This window comes from Phyllostomus hastatus, unplaced genomic scaffold (genome assembly GCF_019186645.2).
Source record: "Phyllostomus hastatus isolate PE091 unplaced genomic scaffold, TTU_PhHast_1.1 phas_contig_34, whole genome shotgun sequence".
Taxonomy (NCBI): Eukaryota; Metazoa; Chordata; class Mammalia; order Chiroptera; family Phyllostomidae; genus Phyllostomus; species Phyllostomus hastatus.
Window position 1 is genome coordinate 49,067,636 of NW_025333857.1, and position 25,543 is coordinate 49,093,178.

Here is a 25,543-nt window from a genome sequence, read left to right on the forward strand (position 1 = left end):
GAGGCCCCGCCCCCTTCCACCAGTGTGAGTGCTGAGTTGGCTGAAACTATGCTTGGAATTAAATGTAAGTCTGCAGTTTGTTTCTGTGGAACCAGGTCCAATACTAATTCTCGAGCCTATTTCCTAAACGGTGTTGAGGCTTAACTAAGATAATAAATAAGAGTGCGCTGCAAAATAACATACAAGTTTACGGACTATCTGACATTTTAAATTTCTAGCACTTTAGATTTTTTCATTAAGTCTTAGAAAAATTTTACCAATGAAACACCACAACTGGTAGTATTTTTGAGCATTTGTACAACATAGGTATCTTTTTTATTCTTGTTACATTAATAGCGTTTTCCTTATTAACATGTGATCTCTGGCATACCACACATTTGGTGGCCCTAGAATACATTGTACTCAACAGATGGGGATTCCTAGGATTTTTAAATGCCACACCACTTAAGACAAGAAATGTGTTACTCACAAGATTCAAGTTGCATGGTAAATCACTAGCAGCACCAGGTTCTCGGCTTAAAATATTCTTTTATTTATACTGTTCCTCCTCATATTGCAAAGTTTGGCTAATTATACTTACTTGATCCAAATTCTAGAGGAATTTCTAGGTTTTCACGTCCTTTCTCTCTTTATATGTAATGGTTACTTCTAGCAACTGTTCACTGATACGACCCTGCTCCATCCCAGTCTGGCAGCTAAGTATACGAAAAAACTGAACTAGAGACTGAATTTCAAATAAGAGTGCAAGAGCAAACATTCAGCAATTGATTTTCCCACTAATGAAGTGTTCACTCTCTCTCTCTCTCTCTCTCTCACTCACTCACACACACGAATGGCATGTCACTGTATATTACCTTGGTGGTGGTGGAGGGTCGATCTTCTATTAAACTGTACCAATGCCATTTACCACCCTTCTGTCAAAAAGTGAACATATACTTTGTTTCCCCTGATTCTAAATCTCCCTTTCAGGAGTTACTCAGGAGTCAGTTCATGTGAAGATAAGTCTGCTTTTCCTAGAAAAGTATTTAGTAGTGACTTGTGTACCGTAAAGAACTCGCCAGCCTGGCTGTAGCAGACCTGCTGTCCCTGGTGTCTGGATTCCAGGGCTGTCTTACACTGGTGGCGGCAAAGAGTGGACAGAACCGTGTCTCACTAGACAGGTCTGTAACTGTACTGGCCTCAGTGACAGCACGTGCTCCTTAACGAGTGGCTGTTACCTGCCAAGTTCTGTGCATTCTTAGAATGTAAGTTTTTAGAGAGAGGAATTATTATACCCATCTGACAGATAAAAACAGGCCTGTGGAGAACCTTACCCAAGGTCCACAGCTACCAAGTGGAATCTGAACCTAAGCCCGTGTGCTCACAGGCCCCTCACCTCCCAGTGCAGCCGTGCTGTTGTCGGCGGCCTGGTGCCTGCCTCTGGCGTCATCAAGCTAGAAGCTGTGTGTGTGTGTCCGTCCCAAGAAGATCTTACTGCCCATTCAGAATCAATTTTTACTGACCTCTGATATTTAGCATAGCATATCAAAAATCAATGCAAAAACACATTAAACTTTTCTATATTGACTACTTATACAGAGGAGAGTTAGGAATCACAGTCTCAAGCCTCTTTGGTTTGACTAGTTTTGACTCGTGCCTTTCTCTAAGCACAATCTCCAAGAGCTGATCTAGAAAGAAAAATGAAAACGTGTCAATTTCCTGTGTCTTCTATTTATAGTAGTAGGATAAAAAAGTTATATCAAAAAATAGCATGAAACTATCCAGTTTATCTTAACTTCAATTTGTTTTTGTCAAAAAAAAATTGCATGAACTGTGTAATCACACATACTGGATGAAATCCTCTCGCCAGCTGTAACTGTCTTGGAATCCTCCTGAGACAGCAGGGGAGTTCTGACCAGTTAGATGTGATCCAGGTGTCTGGGCTGACACCAGGCTGCAGGTGGTCTTCCCTCCCAGGACAAAGTTAGAACACCTGTAAGGCACTTAGTATAGTGCTTACCTGGCACCTGATAAGTGCCCAGTCAGTGTTAGAGAGTTGCGATAAACTTACTGTAATTACTTTTTTCCCTTTTAATCCAGATCTGAAATGGGCTATCTAGCGCCTAATAGCAGGGCCTGTGAGTAAGCCCTGCAGATAGAGAAGACACGATCAGACTCCGGCAGCTCATCACTGTTCATTCCTCTCGTCAGCCAGGACTTGTCCGGTGGTAGCACCCTGACCTAGAGACAAGTGGTCTAGAAGTCCTAACACAGCCTGGGGGGGCGGGGAGAGGTCAGCCACCATCCCTATTGGGGTAAGAATCCACCTGCTGCCTTTTCTAAGAGCTTGTCCTCCTACCCGAATCTGAGGTTGGCCTGGGTTTCTCATTTCTCAACTCCAGTGTCCACCTAACACTTCCGAACCACTGTGCCGCTCAGCCCCCGTCCCTGTCCCAGTAAACACGGCCACAGACCCGGTGTTTTGTCCACAGCTCGACATGCCACGCTTAGGTGAGACTTTCTCTCGAGCCACAGCATACATCCTTAGCACTGAAACATTATTTACACAAGCGTTTATTCATCTACAAAGACTTTTTTGGTGAATTCTGAACAACACCAATCTAAATTTTCTTTATCTGAATGTAAAATTCTAAAACCAACCACTAAACTAAAAATCACATTTTCTCATACGTCAGTTCATGGCCACACACGGTGCATATCTTCCGGTACATGTCGTCTTCCAGGTTTTCTTCTGGTCCGTACTCGTGCTGGTGAGTAGCCATCTCCCTTTTCCATAAACTGCTTCTTACTGCTCGCCGTAATTCTAAAGAAAAACAAAAAAAAACAAAACAGTTTTTCAGTGGTGCTGTTCAGCTGAAATTCATCAGGTATGCACATGTGCATTTAAAAAAAGTTTACCTTAACTGCAACAGATCAAGCCTGACTACACAGACTTACGAAATGGGAGACTCAGAAACAGAGTGTGTGGGTTAGAGAGAGAGCAAAAAAGAAACTGAGTCAAGAACAGAATTTGTTCAAGCAACTGATTATGGAAGGCACGACACCACAGCAAGGAAGCGGGGGCAGCTGGGATGACCGAGGACAAGGAGCATTTTAGGTTCCGTGTCAGTCAGCAGCTGCTTCGTTAAGGGACATGTCAAGCTTTGCAAGAAAATGAGAAATCCAAGAAGTCCGTCACTAAGCTAATGTTCCATCTTAGAAAAACTGGTCATGCAACTAGTCTATTAAATTCTTTATCCTGTAAAACTAGTCTAAAAAATTCTTTATCCTTAGGAGAGGGACTGCTAATAATTATTGCAAAGTATAATCTAAACATAAGAATCAAACTATTAAAAGCTAGAAAGAACCAGAGTTTTTATTTCATTTTATTTTGCATGTATAAAAACTGAGCAAAGATAGCATGTAAATCCAGGTCATTTGTTCCAATGTTTACAATTTTTTTCCACTTTCGAGTTCAGCTACTAAGTTCTCAGTTCCTAGTTTAATGAAGAAAAAGCAAGAGTAATTGTTTACAAATGCTTCTACTCTGACCAATGATCCATCAAGCCCAGAACTACGTTTAACAGCAGCACAACTTAAGGGAGAGCATGTCAGTTACCTCTTAACTATGAGAATCAACATACACCAAGGAATCACATTATTTTACTCCATCTTAGATCTGTGATACGCAGTATCAAAATACTACCTGAATCTCTATGTTTTCAGCTTTTGTCATTATCACGAGGATAAGCAAGCATACAGAGCTGTGTACCAGGCACTGCTCTAAGCACTTGATAAACTACATTTAACCCTCACGACCCTCGGAACAAGTACAACTAGCATCCCAGCTGTCCAGGCGAGCACACGAAGGCACAGAGGTCAGATGACTGCCCTTGGTCAAACCGCCGGCGGGCAGCAGAGGCTCAGTTGAGCTCCAGCCCACGTCCTCAGCCTCTGAGCTATGCTGCCTGCCCGTCGTCCCTCCAGCAGGAAAGCGCTCTGTCTGAGGAGAGGATTTGCAGGCTTCAACGTGCACACCTCAGTTTACCCATTAGAGAAAACGATGTTCACCCAGATTCCAATCTTCATTCCTGTATCTTCTGAAGAATGCTGATTTTCCTAGACAGCCGAAATGCCCTCTGTCCTTTCATTACTTCCTTTTACCTTAGGACAGTTTCTAAATGAATGAATGAGTTAGTTGATAGACTGACCGGAACCACACAGGTGCCTCGTGGTTTCAGGTGACAGGCAGAGGTCTCCTGTGGGAGCCCCGGTACCTACTTCTCCGGCTTTGTTCCGAAGCGCCCCGGCCACTCTTCCTTTACTGCCCCGCGGAGGGAGCTGCTCCACGTCTGACTGCGTCCCAGTCCCTGAGCTAATAACTTCTGCCCAGGCTGAGCACTGTGTGAACTCAGGAGGAGAAAAGTATTAACACTAAAAGAATACTCAAAAATCTAGCTCACTAGCCATTATTGGTCATATCCTTAGTATTTACTAGAAATTTCTGGAAGAACGTACTAGAAAGCAAGAAAATACTAAAAACTGCTGTTTGTGATTATCTTGCCCTTGTTTTCCTCCTTGAACAATCCAGTCCTACGGCCATGGTTAAGTGGAATGAGTAAAGCAGGCATCTGGGGGAAAGCAGGGCAGCCCAAGGAAGGTAAGGAGAGGACGTAGCCACAGCAATGGGAAGTGAGTTCCCTAAAGGGGCCTCAGTCAGCTGGCTAGATTAAGGATAACGGGAGTTCAGGTTCTCCCTATCAGAGAGGCAAGCTACAAATACGGGAGAGATTCAGGATGAACCCAAAGTTTTGGGTTGAATGTGGTTCACCAGTGTGAACTCAAGGTTTCTATCCATACATATGGGCAAACAACATGTGTTTTGTGTAGAGAACAGAAAGGAGTGCTCAGTGAATGGTGAAGACACGTTGAAAGGACAGGAGCCAGTCCAAAGATACTCCTGTTGGCCCAAATCTGAGACAACCAGCACCAAAATAATTAAGGATGCAAATGAATCAGTAATGTTGAGAAGAATGGGAATTAGCGAATCCATGCCAACAATAAACAGACGGGGAAGGATGCTGTAGCATGCGGGCTGCTAGCTGGTTAGATGCAGAGGGAGTGCTTGAAGTGAGAATTTTTACGACCATCGTACTTCAGACTGGTTCCAGCAAGAACCAGCCACAGACGGATTCCAAATTCTCGAGAAGTGTTCAGGAGAAGCATGATGTTTGCGAGGTCTTAACATTTTTCCTCCTTATCAAATAAAAAAACTAAAGATTAATATCACCACTGAGGACAGATGGACCTCATGCCTCCCCATGTGATGCCCTGAGAAAGACATGTCATTCGTGCGCTGTCCCTGAAATGCATAATCCAGATGTAACCATCAGACGAATCAGAAAAGCCCCACTGGAAAACATTATTTCTAAAAAGTTAGAGCAGGGGAAGGGGAGAGACTTTTTAAAATGTCACTGTCATAAAAGACAAAGGCTGTGGAAATAGTCAAGAATAAAGAAACTTAGACGCAGTGCCTAAAGCCAATACTGACGCCCGGCCAGATCCTGTTCCAGAATGAAAAGTCACACAGGACACAGCTGGGTAGCTAACAACGAGCGTGCGGACGACAGATTAGATAACAGTACCCTCATTACACTTGGATTCTGTAAGAGAACGCTGCGGTTCTTAGGAAAGGCTGCAGGTGCAGGGGTAGAGGGTGATGTACCGACCTGCTCTTCGAGGGTCCAGGGGAGAAAGGGTGTGTGTGGGAGGAGGATGCAAATGCTGGCATAACGGGCATCAAGTGTGAACAGTGGGTAAACCTGGGTAAAAGGGAGGGTATGGGTGTCCCTTGTGCTAGTCTTGCAATTTCATGCGAGTTTGAAATTATTTACAAGTGAAAACAAACTGAAAAGGTAGGAGCTAGCTTGAAGGGGCTTCCACTGGCCAAACTGGGGACAATGAGCATCAAATAAATGCTAGGAGTGTATAGTAACACAGATTTGAGAAGAACAATCTATGAATCCAAATGGTACTAAAAATGCTCTTCTTTCCAAAAAAAGCCAAATACTAAAGTTACAGAAAGAATAACAAATAGAAAATTGCCATTTATACCCACCCTAGTAGTATGCAATCACTGACTCAGGCCAGAAGCACCCCTGTGCACTGAAACCACCGAGTACAACTTGAGGAATGAGGTGTTCACATAGTGTCCAGAGTCCGGCAGGCGCTGCCCTCACCGAGCCATCGAACAGCCCCACTCCCCCAGCGGAGAACTGGTGTGTGTCTCCTAAGGCGGCACACTCGACGGCACGTCACCTAGGAAGCGTTCCTCCCAAAAGTGTCCACCCCACTCAAGATATGAGGAAACAGGCTGTGAATAAAACCAAATGAGGGTCACTCTCCGAAACTGGGGGCCTGGACTCAAGAGAGGGAGCCTCTTTCTGTCGGTTTATATCACTGTTCTACTTCACAAGGAGACCGGGCGCTGTGACTTGGGTGTGTTCTAACAGGTCAAGGAAGACTCGCTCCCCCTTCCTACCAAAGAATAGATTTGGAGGGGAGTAGTGAGGCCAAAAAAAGCCATTTTCATTTGTGTTGTGCCGTGTAAAAACTGTCAACCCTTTTAAGTTAAGAAATGCCAATGCCATGAAAGAGGAAAAGGCTGAGGAACGAAGACCACAGATGTGCGCCATCCTTGAGTGGCCCTGGGTCCCCCCACTGAAAGGCTGGCACAGACCTTAAGACAACTGGGGAGAGATACACGTACTAGACAGTAGATGGCGGCATTGTATTGATGGTCAATTTATTAGGTGTGATGGTCGTTTTTTAGCTCTGCAGGAGAAAATGTCCTTGTTTTTAGGAGGTAACTAACGTTGACGAATTAAATAAGAATCATAGTGTCTATAAGTAATTCTTAATAGTTCTGCAAAATGAATGTGTATGTGTGAATGAGAGAAAAAAGTACATATGGCACACTCAAAATCAGGTGAAATACAAATTTGTGTAAAGATTAGTACATTTTTCTCATTACCTCATTTGAGCAACTTTGGAAAGGGGGGCTCAGTCACCTCCTGAACATGAGAAGGGGCGGGAAGGTCCGAGACTTGAGGAGCGTGGGGAAAGAGGGCTGGGAGCCTCGGAGGGGTCGGCGGGGACAAGCCGCACAGCGCTGGACGCCCGACTGAAGCTGGAAGGCAGCTGGTGCGCCGTGTTCCAGCCTCTCGGTCCCACGGGCTCAGAACCCCACAGCACACAGCTGTGGACTGACTACCTCACCTGGAAGTTTATTAAAATGCATGAAAGGTTCAGTCTTGCTACTGATATCTTCAGGGACTGCTTATACTTCTTACTCAAACAAGTTTTCCCTAGAATCCTTGTTTCAATGAAAAATTTATGTTCTATCATCACTCTAAAACATGCATTTTATTTGGCTTAATATCTTAATTTTGCAAAAGAGGCAGCCTGTATTCAAACAAGCTGAATGCTACTTGTGAAGTAAACTCACAAGAGAACTAGCTAAGGGAGACCAGATGCTTTTAATACTCGATAGGAAGGCAGGAAGTTTTGACACAGGGTGCCCCTCATTAACTAGAGAAAAAAATCACCAGGAAGTGACAAAACCACCTCAGAAGCTTTGATCTTATTTTGTCCTCTGTACACTGAAGCAGAGGAACAGGAATCGAGTCCTTCACTCTCCGAGAGAAGCCAGAGAACAGTCCTAAGTTATGTATAACCACAGGCCCAATGTGGAAGATGTTCCCCAAATCAGAAGGGACCCCCGAATGGAATTTCCTTACCAACCCCTTTTGGGGGGGAAGTACACAGTACAAATAGTGAAGGTTAATGGTTTTTAGAAGGCTAAGCTCTACCAGTACTAAGTAAGAAAGCTGAGTGTAACTTTAGAGAAAAGCTTCATCTCCTCCACATTATTGTGGAAAGAAGGCATGCGAACCCCAGATGTTCTGTGGATCTAGTGTCGAGGCCAAACCACATTTTCTGAAATCTACTTACACTGAGTAGCAGTGAGGCCGGCATTTCTACTTCCGTCACCTCCGATCTGAGACTTACAACAATGTGAATCTGCTGACAAAATTCTTGCTTGCCTTTCCCCTTATCTATATTTATATGTACCTTATACTTTTAATTTTCTTCTGTAGGAAGATCAATTCTTTCTCAAACTACTAAAGCAGATCAAATTCTAAAAGCAGGGAAATGTGATCTCTTACCTTTCCATAAAGAAGGAAACTTTGTCTCAGCTTCTTTGTGGATCGTAATCAGAAGACAAGAGAACCAGGTTCCAATTTCTTTTCAACTAAAAAGCGTTTAGACTTGCTTCTATTCCTCTCTGTTCTGAGCCTTCTGAGCAAACTGCATAGTAAGCTCCTCGCTTCTAACCTCTACAGCGTCTACTCCACTCTCAGGCCTTTGCGGCCCAGTCGGGAGGGCGGGAGCAGATCCACCGACCGCTAAAGCAAATCGACAAGGAGAAGCCGCAATTAAAGGAGGCATCATGTTGATGTCTGCAGATTAAATACCAGAAGACAATGGAGTGATGTTTGTACAGCAGAGAGAACTTAGGTTTTCATGTGCGAAAGAAACAGAACACTCAGATTTGCAGGGACTTGGAAAATGCACCATGCGTGTAACCATGTGGAAACATCTCCTCAAGAGACATGCTTCTTCCAAACAAGAAATGAAGTGAATTGCCCTGGCTGGCATAGCTCAGTGGATTGAGCTTGGGCTTCGAACCAAAGCATCGCAGGTTCGATTCCCAGCCAGGGCACATGCCTGGGCTGCAGGCCATGGCCCCCAGCAACCGCACATTGATGTCTCTCTCTCCCTCCCTTCCCTCTCTAAAAATAAATAAATAAATCTTAAAAAAAAAAAGAAATTAAGTGAATTGAAGAAACCGGCCTTAAGAGACCTAAGAAAAAATTCAGGACAGATTCAAATTTCAAGGATCAGGAAAATCCATAGCAAGTTTATCCAGTGATTAATAGCAATTTAATATAATGAGAAAAACAGCCAATTATATTTGAGTTTATATTTTTTACAAAATACCTATGAAAATTGTGTAGAGCTTAAATGTTATATTTATACTAATATTTACATTGTATTACCTTAATAGAATTTTTATGGGAAAAAAGCATAATAAAATGACATAGACGCCATAATCTTTTGTTAGTCAAATTATAAAAATTTAGTCAACCTTAGATGACACCTTGACCAAACTACAGAAATCATATCTGAGAAAAAAGCCCTCCTTTTAAAATATTCCTTTACTTTGCAGGTACAACTTTCTAAATCTTTTCCCCATATGTTATTGTCTGCACTAAAATACCATCAGAAAGGGGTTTAAGGAGGCAGCACAGAGGGAAGGACAGAGGTGACTCAGGGACAGTAACCCCAGGCTAAGATGTAAGTGGTTCACAAATATGCCCTCCTCTTTCATATCCCTTAAGATGACTTTTGTTACTTTATCCTTCAAGGCTCTCCTTGATGTTGGAAGAGAGAAAGGGCTGGGGAAGAACACAGAAACGATCAAGAGAAGTCTTTCCAAATCCTCCCCGTTAGCCCTTGCAGGTACTGTGGAGACTGGGGTACATACAGCAGGGGCTAACTGGGGGAAGACTCTTCGGTGAAATGCCCTTCTGTGGCGCAGCCTGCTGTAGGGCACTGCTCTGCAGAGCCATAACCGCATGCTGGCCACACCCTCAGATTCTGGAATCAACATTTTAAGTTAATTAATTTATACAGGGATGTATATAAGGACGTTTATAATGGGGTTATTTGTACCGATACACTTATGGTAAACTTCACAAATGTCCAACAGTGCCTCTGTTTTTGTAAAACACATTTCTAAAGTGTTTATGCGTTGAAAAGAGCTGGGAAGACAGACATGTTACTAACGGCTGCCTCAGGGTAGCAGAATCACGGGGCAGTTCTTGGTAGCTATCCGACTGTTCTACACTGCGAATGAATTACTCCTGTAATGAAAATGGGGGGGGGGGCGGGGGGAGTCCCCACACTAAAAAGAAACAAGGCAGCTAACTTTTTCTTTGCTTTTTTCTTTATTTTTAAGACATCTGAGCTATCCTCATTCATCCTCCTAAACCTCTTCTAAATTCTCAAAACATAAGCAAAATTATTTACTACGGCTAAGAGATTCATTTTAAATGGATCGATTTAGTACACGTATTACCCAGAATACACAGAAAATTCTCCCTGTCTATATACACTTCACACCACACGGGGCGCTACAGATGCTGTATGAAGAACATGCCTGCTTTTCAAGGCTTCTTAGGGATTCTATGATAAAGCAAAAAGTGCTCTTCATTCTCTTGTGGCACCCTGTGTTCATCACTATCACAGTACTGGTCACACTCCACTATGATTTTAAGTTTACTGGTCTTTCTCTTCTGAGAACCGTGACTCCAGCAGTTACGTTAACACAGTGCCTGGAACACAGCTGACAGTGTATTACTGGATTCATTGATGGAGGGCCAGAGGGAGGGGTGGATGAAGACTTATGCACACGTGCACGGACAGACAGACACGTGGACAGAGGAATGAGTGTTCCAATGCAGACTTTCAGTCCTGAAAGCCTGGCTCCAGTCCCAACACTCTAATAATTAGGTAACAGGTCGCTCTACCTTTCTAAAGAGTTTTTTATTCATATGTAAAATAAAAGTGATTAGACTAACTGACATTGAAAGGTTCCTTCTAGCTGCTAAGTTAGATGATAAGACTTAGCCATGATTTTTTTCATTTTAAGCAATTAGAGAGGATTGCTGGTGGGTGTCTCTGCCCTTTATAACCCTATGGTCATATTTAAAACTGAGCTGATGCCAAATCTTTGACCAGAGACACATCCTCAGATATAACAAGGCTCGCGTTAAGTGAGGGCCAACATGCTTTTTCAGAACTGCAGTGCTGGGCGGTTTCAACTCGGAGCCTCAAACACCAACTACAGAGGGCAAACTCTCTTTTCTTCAATGCGTGCGTGACAAAACAGATTCCCACCTACTGATGACATCACATCTTTAAACAGGAAGAACTCAGCTAAAGGCTTTTTGCAAAGCAGTGAACATAGTCCTTTATGATATAAACGTAGCCACTTACCTTTTACTTTTTTATCAAACTTCTTCTGTTTCATTTTTTCTCGGTTTTTCTGTCGAACTTCCTTCGCTTCTTCTAATGCCTCCTGACTACCCCAAACTTCTAGGGCCCTCTTCACAATCTATAACACAGAATCCATGTTTGAATGAGCTGGGATTCAGAGTCGTAAATTATAAAGTTACAATTATTAAATCCGAGGCACCAAAGAATGACCTAACTCAAGTACAATTTTACAAATACTCAATTGAAATTTAAAATCCATATTTTAAATATGGATAAAAACCATTCTATGAATATCTCTACCTAACCCTACGAGACCCTCAGTAAATGAGCGCCGGCTCCAATTACACTCGTAACAGGCAAGCTGTCCTCCGACCATAACTGTTTCTCTGACTCGCTCGGCGTTGTCACGGGAGCCAGCACACCCGTGAGCTCAGTAAGTCAGCGGGTCTGCTGGGTGCTGGCAAGCTCACGTCCAAGAATCTACTAGTCACAGCAGATCTAAGCATGAGGTAATCTCCAAAAACCTCCCACCACAGGAAATCAATCTCTTCTACCCTTCTCCTCCTGAACCAATAATAGTGTCCATCTACTTGACTAACTTCTGATCTTTAGAACATGTACTTTTAAAACTCTGGTAGCTGAATGACCTAAAAAGTCTTTGTTCTAGTTTTAAAACTTTGGATTATATATATCTTTACTCTTTATAAAATTTATATTTAGGAGAATAATATACACAGTAAGAATTATACTCAGGATATCTCTCACACTATGTTAAGGGAACTAAAATATCGATCAGTATAGCCAAACTTGAATTTCTTCTTAGCATAATAAAATGATATACTCTTATTTCAATAGTTCTAGAACATCACATTTTCTACAATATAACCCTCTGAAAATGTATATCACCAATGTGCTTAACAGTGCTTTAATTCTGGGTCAAAAGTGGTTCAGAAGAATTGGACTCTTAATGTAATCAGAATACCTTAATAAATCTGTTATACTTGCATTTTCCTACCTATATACACCCAAGTGTGATACATAGCAAAAGAGTACAGTAAGTCTAATGGCACTATCTCAGTGAGTAGAAACAACACACCACGTGGTAAGGAAGCACTGGATCAGTCTGGTTGAATGAGCATTTTTCATTTTTAATGGTGCATAAATTAATAGTCAGTCTTATTGATATAGTGTCTTATATGTTTAATGAAATTCAGTGTATGTCTGCTTTTACATGTGGCTTCTTAATTTTATTTAAAGATGCTAGAATTCTGTAGTAAATTCCAAATCAAACTGCTCTAAAGCAATGCCTCCCAATATTTTTTATATAATGGCACACAAAAAAATCACAGTACTTGCACCATTCTGGAGTAGCTACAGGAGGCTGCCTGTGTGAGGACACCCAGCCTGGGCACTAGCAGCCCCAGGGGTCGGACTGTTAGGTATCTCGGCACACCGGCGATACGACAGCGGCGAGAGGAGGTGGGAAGGTCTGCCCGGGACTTACTGGCGCTGCATGGACACCTGGTAGGGAGGGTTTCAGATGAGTATTCTCCCCAGGCGGAGTTAGATTTTAGGTGTTTGTGAAATTCCTAAATCTTGTTTTAAAGGTGGAGGGGAGGGCAGGAAAACAGGGTCTGACTCTTATTCCGAGCTTTTTCAGTCTCCCAACTGTACTCCTAATCACTCAACAGTAAGACATTTGCTCCACAGTGCTGCACCAAAAATCAAAGTAAGAGAACCCGTTACCGTCACTATGAATGACTGCGACTCACACGCAAATCAACAAAACGCCGAGGATCTTTTCAACTCTCTCTGAGCAAAAACTAAGCTAATCACGACTAGTTTCTTGTTCAAGTGTTGCCTGCCCAAAGGTAAAAAATGACTGAATATAACTTATTAGAGACCTGTAATTTTAAGTAGAGTTTCATATCACCCCATTGTGAATGATGAGGATTCTTCTTCACAATAAATTTAAGAGGTGGTTCTCTTTTTTCTAAATCACAGTCTTTCAGAAGGTATTCTTGTTTTGCTTCTGTTTTAGTTATAAGTTTGTGTTTATCATCAGCATCTCTGAAAACAAGTTCATTATATAAGTTAGTTATTTAAAATAAACTAAGTTTTCAAATAGCCCAACAATCTCGGGGTATACATGCCAAAAGGAACATATAAAATACTTTTTCCTGCAGCTCTCGTGGTCAAATTAGCAGCATAAAAATCCTAACAGAAAAATGCATTATCTTCTACATACTCTGAGAAGCTATATTAGCAGCAAATCCATATCATTTAACATGTTAATAATTTTTTTCTACTTATTTAAAGTCTCTCTTTTCCACAAAGATTTGAAATGCCTCATAAGAGTACAAGAAATACAAATGAGAACTAAGACCCAATAAGTGAGAAAATATAAGCTAAAGCATGAAGTGGGGGTGGGCAGGGTATAAGGAACATAAACATGCGAGGTCCAACGGTCCCAGCACAGCTAAGTTTCCAGCTGGCTCTGGGCTTCCCAAAGTCAAGGTAAAAACGGAGTCATAGTCAACTACGTACTTCTCATTCACTTGTCCTCTATCTACATGTCGAGTATTGTTTGAGGTTTAAGGACTACAGCAAAGAATGAAAAAAGCCTTGTTTTCATGGAAGTTACATTCTGGTAAAGGCGAAGACAGCCACCATGCAAACATAATGGCAGATAAAGTGCTATGAAGGAATGTAAAGAGGGTGAAGGGATAGAAATTTTCAGATTGACTGGGCAACCAGAGAAAGTCACCGGTAAGGGGACATTGGAGCAGAGCCCTTAAGAAGTCAGAGAACATTCTGAATGGCCAGAGAAGGGATGTTCCTCACACACAGAAGAGCAAATGCAGAGACTCTGGGACAGGGAAGTGCTTTGCAACGGGACAGCAGGGGCCATTGTGCTGGAGGGTGGCTTAAAGTAAGTGCCAAGGAGTGAGGAGAGAGAAAGGCAGAGATAAGCAGTGGCCTTGTACTCAGTGATGAAGGCCATTTTATTCTAAATGGGTGAGAAACCATTACAGAGTTCTGAGTAAATGCTAAATGGAGAAGATACTAACAGTGCAGAAGTTGGTGTGGGGGCGGGGAGACCAGTTAGAAGATCACTACTGCAGTGGTCCAGGCAAGAGCTGATGGTGGCCTAGTCTAAGGCAGTCAGTCGTGGGAGAGAGGATGCGAGTATGGTGTGAGCACAGAGGCAGATGGTTTCAGAGTTAAACGTGGGACAGTAGGGGAAGAGCCAGTGAATGAAGCTGGCCTTAACTGAAGTGACCCAACACTGAGGAGGAGGCACACGCAGCTCAGGGAGGGGAGACTAAAACTGAAAACACCTGTAGGCTAAATGATCTGGAAGTACCAACTAACGGAGGGACAGGTAAACTGCACTGTACTAAAACTATAATCCCAGAAGATGCTGAAAGGAAACGGAATGGAGGACTGGGTTCCTAATTATGTTTCAATTTTAAAAGTACATATATTTTTTAGACTACCTTACAACTTTTTTTTAAATGGGTATATCCACTGCTTTCACTTTCTCATGGAAATAAGATTATATATGCCAATTCAGTTTCCAAAAGCTAGCTACACTTTAAGGAGAGTGGCAATACTGTGGACCTTACCCCCTCACTGTGCGCATCCCTGACACCACGCGTCAGTGGGGACAGAGCTCATCATCTACAATTCCAGTGGGTGCCAGGACTTTCCCAGTCACCCGTGCGATCATGAAACCGGAAACATCTCCATCCTCTCTCTCTTCCAAAGAGTCTACTCAACAAAGGTCGTCAGTGATGCTGAAAAGGCAGGCCCTCTAGCAGATGGAGAGCTGATCCAGCGCTGTACGTACCAGAAGAGGGACTAGGAAACAGAGGAGAGGGCCAAGTGAGGTTCCAAGACAGGATCTGCAGGTGTGGAAGACACCGATGGGGTAAGCAGCAGGGAGCAGGACAACCACGTGAAGAAGGATTATTCTGGGTTAATATAAAAAGAGGACGAAGGCCGGGAGAAGAAGAATGGGAATGACAGAGGAATGTGATTTTCCTCATCTATCCTCGTCCCTGACTGTCCAGAGGAGAAACACGAAGAATGGAAAGAGTGTTCTGGGGGAACCAGAAGAGTGGCTGGAGGGGTCTCACTGTCCTCTCATTCACAGCCCCGACCTCTGACCAAGGCGTCAGCAGACACGGAGACAAGAAGCCACCGGGGATCCTTCAGGAAGGGCTAGGAACCTGCTACTGCAAGGGGGGTAAAGCCCCCCAGGCCAGCAGAAAGCAGGACACGGCCCCTGTGGCAGGACCCGGGGTGTTCCTGTCTATGGGACGTGTCATAACTTGGATAACACGGGCTTCCTGTATTTCTCTGACAGAATGGAAACCGCAGAAATGTTAGGAAATTCCCCAAACAATCACAGCAAAAGAGTATTAAATTCAAATGGATTGAACTGTTTTACCCTAAGCCTATATGTAAACATTAAACTTCAGCGATGGAGAACATTGTCTGAAATAAAATAAGTACCTGCAGTTATCACAAGTTGGGAAATCAAAGTTGCTCATAAGATAAGAGTCCATAAATTCTCTGTTACATTCTTCACAGATTGCATAGTCAAATTCCATAACAGGTCCTGAGAAGAAGATTAATTCTTTAAGTTTCCGGCATTGTGACTGGAACAATACATTCTCCTCCACCAACAGAGAGAACCGCTTCCTCTTCGTCCGTCTCAACCACTAGACTGCAGACTTCTTGAAGGCAGAGACTGCATTTAGCAACACACCCTCCACAGCGGGCACAAAACTCCTCCAGGCAGAGTAAAGCCAGATGCTGCCAAGGACCTCGAATACCTAGCCAAGGGTCTTCACCCTGGTTCAAGTCTTGGCTTCGGAGAACAACTGCGCGGACACACAGAGCAGCACAGGACTGCCGCCGACCCTGACAACCCACAGTGCTTCCGCTGCTGCAGCTGAAGCTGGGCTAGGTTCTATCGTACCACTGGCTATTGCCGTATGATCAAATAAAACTTCAACTTGTTCAAAGGATGGGAAAATATCCGCACCCAGAGGATATATATGGCTATATATAACTGACTTGAACCTCAGATAATTCAGTTATATTCTTTTTTCAAGTCAGGTCTCCCCATCTCATACTTTATAAACTGACTTTTTCCTCCAGACATAAAGAATGCCCTAGATTTCATCTCTCGGGTTTTGGCCTCTCATCTCAGCCTACCAAGGGAATTCTGAGCGCTTACTCTATCAGTACACTGGCTGTCTCTGCCCACTACGAACCAGCAGACACCGCATCTCGTTCAGTGTCGTTTCATCATGACACGGACGAAACGCCACAGGAACCCAACTGTTGTTTGTATCGGTCAGCTTACGGCAAAGCTGGTTTTGTTCACATCATTTTGCTTAAGTCACAGAAACTGTCAGTGGCATTAAGTGAGGACTTACTGTCCACAAAACACAAGTTACACTGGTCACTGCCAAATCTGTTTAATTTTTAACCTACTAGCAAAACTTTACTACCCTTATAAAGCTAACCCGCTCACTGCCTCACTATTTAACATCAATGTGCAAAGTCATGCATGATACCCAAATCGGCCAACCTATTTTCTGATAATACACGTTACCTGGTTGATGAACAACTTTTCCAACTGTATGTTCTTTTTCTCCTTCCTCTTCCAGAATGAAGCCTCCTCCTGTGTCAATTATCTTTGGGGCTGCTTTTACATTGGCCACACCTACAAAAAGTAAGCAAAAGTGGTCAACAACTGAACCAGGTAAGCCCATATGTTCCCTTGTGCACAAACAGAAACTTCCTGTAAATTTAATATGTGTCAGACAAGACAAGGAATGTCCACTATTGCCACTTCTATTCAACGTGATACTAAATAAAGGTCCCAGCTAGTACAATACGACAAGAAAACTAAACTGGCATAAAAGTTAAAAAGAAGTAAAACTGCCTTTATCAACAGATAATTTGAGTATGTATGCAGAATATCCACGGGAATCTGTAATCAGAATTTAAAAATAACACCTAGGAAGAGATGTGCAAAAACTATACTGAAACACCACTTAGAGAACTCAAAGACCTAAATAAGCAGAGAACTACACCATGGAATGGATTGGAAGCCTCGATATTGTAAAGATCTCAATTCTCCCCTAGTTCATCTATTCAAGGTGACCCCAGTCAAAACCCCAGCAGCTGTGTGTGTGTGGGGTGGGGGCTGAGGTGGGAGCTGACAAGCTGACTTTAAGAGTGGAGGACTTAGCTACCAGATTTAAAGATTTACTATAAAGCTTCAGGAATTAAGACAGTTTGATAGTGGCATGAAGACAAAGAGATCAATAAAATAGAAAAGAAGGTCCTGAAATAGACATACACATATTTGGTCATTTAATTTATGGCAAAGGCTCTGAGGCAATTCAGTGGGGAACAATTTGTTCAATAAATGACACTGGGACTTATGACAAAGGTGCCACTACAAAACAGTGAGGGGGAAAAATGGTCTTTCCTATACATGAACTTTAGCCCTACCGCATACAAATATAAACAAAAATTGTTTAAATGGATTATAATCTTGAATGTGAAAGGTAAAACAGTGTTCTCTTCTTCTATAAGAAGAAAACATAACTTCATAAACTTGAAGTACCAAAAATTTCTTAAACATGACACAAAAGTACTAACCATATGGTCTTGATTAAAATTAAGAGCTTCTACTCATCCAAAGACCTTTACAAGAGCGAAAACACAGGATGCAAACTGGGAGAAGCTATTGCAATAAGTATACCTGACGAAGGACTCGCATCCGGAATATGCAGTGAAGTCCTGTGAATCAGTAAAAGACAAATAACCAACTTAAAAAAAAAAAGGCAGAGACCTGAATAGGGACTTCACAAATAAGGATATCCAAATAGCCAGTAAGCACATGAAAAAGCCATCATCATCATCATCATCATCATCAACACCACTCATTGGGGAAAAAACTACTTAAAACCCTAATAAAATGTCACTACATTCCCACCAGAATATCCAACAAGGAAATAGTGGCCTTAAATGACACCTTAGTAATCTAAGTGATCACTATGATACATTCTTTTCAAGTGCACCCAGCACACAGTCTGGAACAGACTACTTCAGACCACAATACAAGTCTCAATAAATTTAAAAGACTGGAATAATACCACACATCTGTGATCACAATGGTATGAAACTGGAAATAAATTACAAGAAGAAAACTAAAAAACACACAAACGTTGAGGCTAAATATCATGGTACTAAACAATGAATGGGTAAACAATGAGATCAAGGAAGAAATCAAAAGACAACTTGAAACAAATAAAAATGAAAACACAACAACCCCCAAATCTATGGGACACAACCAAAGCAGTTCTAAAAGAGATATTAACAGCAATACAGACGAGAGCTTAGGAAACTCTGGGACAACTTTAAACATTCCAACATCCAAATCATAGGGGTCCCAGGAGAAGAAGAGGAAGAGCAAGAAGTTGAAAATTTATTTGAAAAAATAATGAAGGAAAACTTCTCCATCTGGCAAAGGAAATAGACATGCAAGTCTAGGAAGCCCAGAGAGTCCCAAAGAAGCTGGACCCAAGGAGGAACACATCAAGGCACATCATAATTAAGATTAAAGATAAGGAATCTTAAAAGCAGCAAGAGAAAAGGAGAGAATTACCTACAAAGGAGTGCCCATAAGACTACCAGCTGATTTATCAAAAGAAACCTTGCAAGAAGGGGCTGGAAAGAAGTATTCCAAGTCATGAGAGGCAAGGACCTACATCCAAGATTACTTTATCCAGCAAAGCTTTCATTCAGAATGGAAGGGCAGATAAAGTGCTTCCCAGATAAGGTCAAGTTCAATGAATTCATTATCACCAAACCCTTATTATATGAAATGTTAAAGAGATTTATGTAAGAAAAAGATCAAAACTATGAATAGTAAAATGACAACAAACTCACAACTATTAACAACTGAACCTAGAAAAACAAAAACAAACTAAGCAAACAACTAGAACAGGAACAGATCACATGGAGGGTTATTAGCAGGGGCGGAGGAGTAAAATCGGGGGGGAAAGTACAGGGAATAAGAAGCATAAATGGTAGGTACAAAATAGACAGGGGGAGGTTAAGAATAGCATGGGAAATGGAGAAGTCAAAGAACTTACTTGTACAACCCATGGACATGAACTAAGAGGGGGTATGCTGGAGAAAAGAGGGTGCAGGGCAGAGGGAGCAAAGGGGGGAAAAAAGGGACAACTGTAATAGCATAATCAATAAAGTATACTTAAAAATTTTTTAAATATAAAAAATAGCAATACAGGCCTGCATCAAGAAACAAATAAAAACATCTAATAAACAATCGAACCTTATACTTAAAGGAAACAGAGAACAAAGCCCAAAGTGAGCAGAAAAGAGGAAATAATAAAGATTAGTGAAAATAAGTCTAAAAAGACAATAGAAAAGATCAATGAAAGCAAGAGCTAGTTCTTTGAAAAGATAAGCAAAATTGATAAACCTTTAGCCAGACTCAGAAGAAGAGGGCCCAAATAAGTAAAATCAGAAATAAAAGAGAAGTGACAACTGATACCACAGAAATACAAAGGATTATAAAGAAGTACTACACACAATTATGCACTAACCAACTGGACAACCTGGAAGAAATGGATGAACTCCTAGAAACATACAATCTTCCAAGGCTGAATCAGAACGAAACAAGTAAACATGAATACACCGGTAACTGCTACCAAAATCAAACCAATAATCAAAAAACTCAAGAAATAAAAGTGCTGGACCAGATGACTTCACAGGTGAAGTTTACCAACACTCAAAGAAAAACTGATACTTATCCTTCTTGAACTATTCAAAAACACTGAAGAGGAGGGAAGGCTCCCAAACTTGTAAGGCCAGCATTATCCTACTACAAAACCAGACAGAGACACTATAAACAAAGCAAACTGTAGGCCAATGTCCCTGTGAACATAAATGCAGAAATCCTCAACCAAATATTGGCAAACAAAATTCAGCAATACATTTCAAACAGCATACACCATGACCAAGTGGGATGTATCAGTGGGATGAAAAGCTAAATATCTGTAAATGATACACTTCATAAACAGAGTAAGGGATAAAAATCATATGATCACATTAGTAGATGCAGAAAAAGCATTTCACAAAATCCAGCACCCATTTATGAAAAAAATTCTCAGCAAAGTGGGGATAATGGGAACATACTTCAACAAAATAAAGGCTTTGTATAAGCCCACAGCTAACATCATACTCAAAAGGTTTTCCTCATAATAGCCCCAAATTGCAAACAACCCCCCCCAAAAATATAAAAACTCTGGTGTAATAATACAATCCTATATGACATATAAATGAACGAACTACCAACCCATCCATTAACGTGGATGAATCTCACACATTATGTTGAAAAGAAGCCAAGCACTGAGATTCCATGTAAATGAAGCTCAAAAAAAAAAAAAAAAAACCAAACCAGAGAGAAATACTACTACTAATCAAAATGGTCGGAACAGTCTGAGGATGGGTGGTTGACTAAGTGGTAATGGGGAACCTTGGATGGTTCTGGAAGTATCCATACATCAATCACTTTGGTGTTTACATGAGCATTTATATAGGTAAAATTCAGGTGAGTGCATTTTACATATCAATGTATGTATGTTGTAAATCATGCATTAAAAAGACAAATTTAATGGTATTATCTTAAGTCACTCCCTTTCTGGCCTCAATTTCTTTCTATAGTAAATAAAGAGATTAGACCATCATAAGCCTGTTTCTACTGTTAACAATTCTTACACTATACTGCCTGTTCATCTCCCGATATCTCCCATGAGACTGTTTTTACCGCTCTAATCTGACAAATTGTTAAACATTTCATGAATATCTACTGGATGGATAGAAACGGGAAAACAGACCAGAACATACTGATTTCATGACTAGGGCAGCCAATACTTGGAATGACCATGAGTGCAGTGAGAATTAAGAAGAGGGGAAGCTGGCCTTGACTGGGTAGCTCAGTTGTTTGAAGCACAGCCTGTACACCACAAGGTTGCAGGTTCAATCCCCAGTCAGGGCACATACATAGGTTGCAGATTTGATCCCTGGTCGGGGCACATATGGGAGGCAATCAATCTGTTTCTTTTTCACGTAGCAGCTGCTAAGCCTTGCTGTTTCCCCAGGCCTTTAGTGCCACCTCTTGGCACCACATTCTAAGGAAGTTCTTCTCAGCTGTTCTCAAGCCACATGTCATAGCACACACTGAAAATGGAAATTGTACAGTACACTGAAACAGAGTACTACAAATATAAAAATCGCAGCACCTAACCTAACTCCTGAAGCACAGCAGGTTGTATGCAATGCTACCACATTCTTGGGTAACTGCCTAAGAATTCTTACAGAATATTCATTCTACCTTGATTTGTGTGATTAGAAGTTTAACTTCATACCAGCTTATGCTCTACTTTGCACCCCTGTGGCACATCCACTCAGTGCAGATGCTCCCGGACTTATGATGGGGTCACTCGCAGACAAACCCATCATAGATGGTAGATCAATTACTACACTGTAGAGCACGGGCTGTTCATCCTCGTGAGCTCATGGCTAACGGGCTGTGGCTCACTGCCACTGCCCAGCAACAGAGGCGAGCAGAGTATACTACATATCACCAGCCCAGGAAAAGGTCAAAATTCACAGCACGTACTCTACAAAATGTGTATAACGTTCACACCATCAATCAAACCACTCACTATAAGTCAGGAATTGTCTGTATAGATCTAGAAGCCTTTGTAGAACCATGAACATGAATTAATCAATACAAATTAACAACCTTTCATCCAGATTCTAGGATGCCTCAAGCTGAAAAAGGAACAAAAGAAAGCCAGGAGAAAGCAAAAAGGATGAGACCAGAACCATTAAACAGCGGCTGGAAATTGCTGCTTCAATGTCAGTATATCAAGACATGAAGCCAGGCCCTGACTGGTGTGGCTCAGTGGGTTGAGCGTCATCCCACAAAGCCAAGGGTCACCGTTTGGACTTCTAGGCAGGGCACTTGCCTGGGTTCCAGGCCTGATCCCTGGTTGGGCACTAGCAAGAGGCAACCAGTGTTTCTCTCACACATCAATGTTTCTCCCTTTCTTCCTGACTTCCACATTCTAAAATAAATACATAAAATGTTTAAAAAAGAAAGAAAAGACAGGAAGCCAGTCTGACTCTTTGCACTCTTCCTTACTTCTGGCTGATGAAAAAGGGTAATAGACAACATAGCTTTAAACTGTGCTCACCCACTCACACAGCATGGGGTATGGCTTCAGAAATACATGCACTCACGTTGCAGCGGTAGTCCTGAAGCCGGCATGTCAACCAAACTATATTTCAGGTACCCTGGGGAAGATTATTACTTGACCACAATGGAGGATTGCATAGAAGACAGATAGACACATACATACACATGACAGACACTGCCCTAAGGAAGGAGGAAGATGAAATCCAGACAAGAATAGCAGCCTTTCTTCCTCAGGGTGAGCGATGACTAGCATAGCAGAGGCCCCTGGTGGCAAGGAAGGGACCTGAACCCACCGTCAGATGACCTGAGTTCTAGTCCTGATCAGTCTGTGCACTTGCTGGGATGAACTTGAGCAAACCCCTTTCCTTTTCTGGTCCTCAATTACCACCTCATAAACACAGATTCCAAAGCCTGCCCTAATTATTTCCCAGGTTAGCTCAGAGAATTCAATTAGCTAGTTTGAAACATGTGAGGGCGGTAGCTAATGTCTGTTTGCTCTTTTTAGCGCTCTGCAGTAGCAAGTCCTACGCTGGATACGGCAAATTCTCTCAGTCTTCCTTTGAGGATGTGGATGAAGGAGAGAGCAGGTGCACATTACCGAAATGGGTTACAGGTCTAAAAGCTTTGTGCAAGGTACCACCTCTGGTACCGGCGGAAGCTGCAGGAAAACAGAAACGGACAGCTGGGGCGCTGACAGGCACCCGCTGGCACCTCCCGATCCGGTACCTCCCGACGGCTACGGTAGGCAGCTGCATCCAAGCTAAAGACCGCAGCTAGACAGCCCGGGCGCGACGAGGACAGCCCGGGGCTGGGAGTCATCAGAAGACCTGGGTTCTACCGCGGAGTGGTCCTGCGGTCTGAGACAGCTCGCTTCGACAAGACCCTCAGCGGATTCCCTCCCGGGACAGCACGCCTGCGCGCCGCAGACGCGAGGGGTCCGCACGCCACACGCGGGACCCGGCACCCGGTCCGCCAGGAGAGGGAAGGGGCAGGCGCCGCCAGGACCCAAACCTCCGGTAGCTGCAACAGCCGAGGCCGGGTAGGGCCGGGCCGCCAGCCGGGCCTGGCGCAGCATCAGCGCCCGCTGCCGCTTCCGCTCGATGCTCGCCCGCACAGAGGCAGGCAGCTCGGCCGGCTGTTCTGAAGTCGCCGGCTCTGGCGACGTTTCCTCCACCGCCGCCATCTCCAAGTTCAGAGAACCTTATCTCTAGCCCTGCGCACGCGCAGGTGACACCAAGACGCCACAGAGTGGGAGCGCGCCTGCGCGATTTCGGGAGGACTGGGCGGAAGGGAGAGGCGATGGGCAGAGGCTGTGCACTTCCAGGGGCCGGAAATACCTGCTAGCTTGTAAATCGACAGGGAAAACGGTACCGAGACAGTTTTTCAGGGCTTGATCTTCTTTAAAATAATAGTTGCCGTTGGTGGTTTAGAATAGGGGCTTTGGAGTCAGACCTAGGTTAAGTCGTAGCTCTCACACCACCTGCGTGATCTTGAACAAGTTATTTATCCTGAGTTCTGTTTCTTCAGTAGTATAACGAGAATAATTACACAACCACTTCCTGAGTTGTTGGAAAAATTAAATGTAAAGGCTTTCAACACAATTCTTGGCGCAAAGAAAATGGCCAAAAATGATGGCAGCTGGTAGTAGTACTATCAACAGGAGAGACTGAGATCATCAATCTGACTTGATCTTGGACAGAGCCTTAGATTGGAAATGAGAACACCTGGGTTCAAACGCTCACTTGCTGTGTGATCGCTGGCGAATGCGGCACCTGGTACCAAGGCTGCTATGCATGAACTCCACTGTCTTTTCCACGGACTATTCCTTCAGTGTGGATGGGCTGCCACCAGGGAGACATTGAGTTTGAACTGCGGCTGAATCGTGATTCCCCAAAAGTATGGTAAATGAAGTGAAAGAAACATTGCATACTTTTCCAGAAATACATGCTTTTTTAAATTACAAATAAAATTGAATTGAAACCAAAAAACATTAAATTCTAATTACATATACTGTTTAGGACTAGATTTTAAAACAGTCTAACACATGTGAAGTTTCCCACTAATATTCAATGGTTAAATTTTGAGAAGCACAACCTAGTAGTCCTACTCTATTGATTATACGTATATTGTACTTAAGCCGGAGAACCTGATATAAAGTGGATAAATGTTCAGATCTACTGATTGAATTGAACATACAGACCTCAAGCCATTCCTGTTGTCCTTCCCCTCACATCCCTCGTTCTTCCTGTCTATTGATCTTGTCCAGGTGGTAAAAGCTCAAATTCCATGTAACACCAAAAACACAAGCAACAGAATAAAAATTAAATAAACTGGATAAATTGAAAACTTGTGCATTAGATAACACTATCAAAAAAGTGAAAAGACAGAAAATATTTGCAAATCATATATCTAAAAAGGGTTTAGTATCCAGAATATATAAAGAGCTCTTACAACCCAATAAAAAGGCAAAAACCCAGTTTTCAAATGAGCAAAGGGCTTAAGTAGACATTTTCCTTTCTTTCTTTTAGATTGCATTTATTCATTTTTAGAGAGAGGGGAAGGGAACGAGAAGGAGAGGGAAAAACACCAATGTGTGGAAGAAACATCTGTCAGTTGCCTCTCACACGCCCCCAGCTGAGGACCTGGCCAGCAACCTAGGCGTGTGCCCTGACAGGGAATCAAACCAGCAATCTTTCAATCTGCCGGATGACGCCCAACCCACTGAGCCACACCAGTCAGGGCTTCAGTAGGCATTTTTCTCAAGAAGATACACAAATGGTCAACAAGCACATGAACAGATGTTCATCATTAGTAGGGAAGGGCAACTCAAAAGCACAATGACATACCACTTCACACCCAATGAGACGACCAGAACTAAGAACAAACCAGGATATAGTAAGTTGACAAAGTTGAAGAGATTAGAACCCTCGTGGCTTGCTGGTAGGAATGTAAAATGATGCTGCTATAGAAAACAGTTTGGCTGTTCTTCAAAAAGTTAATCATAGAAATACCATCTGTGTCGGCAATTTCACTCCTAGGCATATATACCCAGAAGAATTGAAAACAGGAGTTGGAACAAAAAGTTACACACAAATGTTCACAGGAGCACTGTTCACA

General features: G+C 42.6%; 1 protein-coding gene across 2 annotated transcripts; it reads right to left on the minus strand.

Moving 5' to 3' along the window:
- Positions 1–282: 282 nt before the first annotated feature.
- On the minus strand, positions 283–23,675 carry XPA (XPA, DNA damage recognition and repair factor). Of its 2 annotated transcripts, XR_006785921.1 has the most exons (7): positions 23,438–23,675; positions 16,736–16,846; positions 15,625–15,730; positions 13,008–13,173; positions 11,104–11,221; positions 8,208–8,447; positions 2,673–2,803 (listed from the first exon to the last, which is right to left on the minus strand). XR_006785921.1 is itself a non-coding variant. In XM_045840998.1 (6 exons), exons 1-6 carry the CDS (start codon positions 23,607–23,609, stop codon positions 2,655–2,657), a joined length of 822 nt encoding a protein of 273 aa, XP_045696954.1. In that variant the 5' UTR covers positions 23,610–23,669; the 3' UTR covers positions 283–2,654. The 2 variants fall into 2 exon arrangements, 1 of the variants encoding a protein (XP_045696954.1); XM_045840998.1 differs by lacking the exon at positions 8,208–8,447 and having other exon boundaries at positions 283–2,803; positions 23,438–23,669.
- Between the last annotated feature and the right edge of the window lie 1,868 nt (positions 23,676–25,543).

What these genes read in the sequence shown, in the direction of transcription:
- XPA (XM_045840998.1), bottom strand. Translation starts at nt 23,609, where the DNA reads ATGGCGGCGGTGGAGGAAACGTCGCCAGAGCCGGCGACTTCAGAACAG. An exon ending in AAAAGTTGTTCATCAACCAG is followed by an intron (nt 15,731 to 16,735) that starts GTAACGTGTATT and finishes TCTTCTTCTCAG; the next exon opens with GACCTGTTATGGAATTTGAC. An exon ending in GTTTGATAAAAAAGTAAAAG is followed by an intron (nt 2,804 to 11,103) that starts GTAAGTGGCTAC and finishes GTTTTTCTTTAG; the next exon opens with AATTACGGCGAGCAGTAAGA.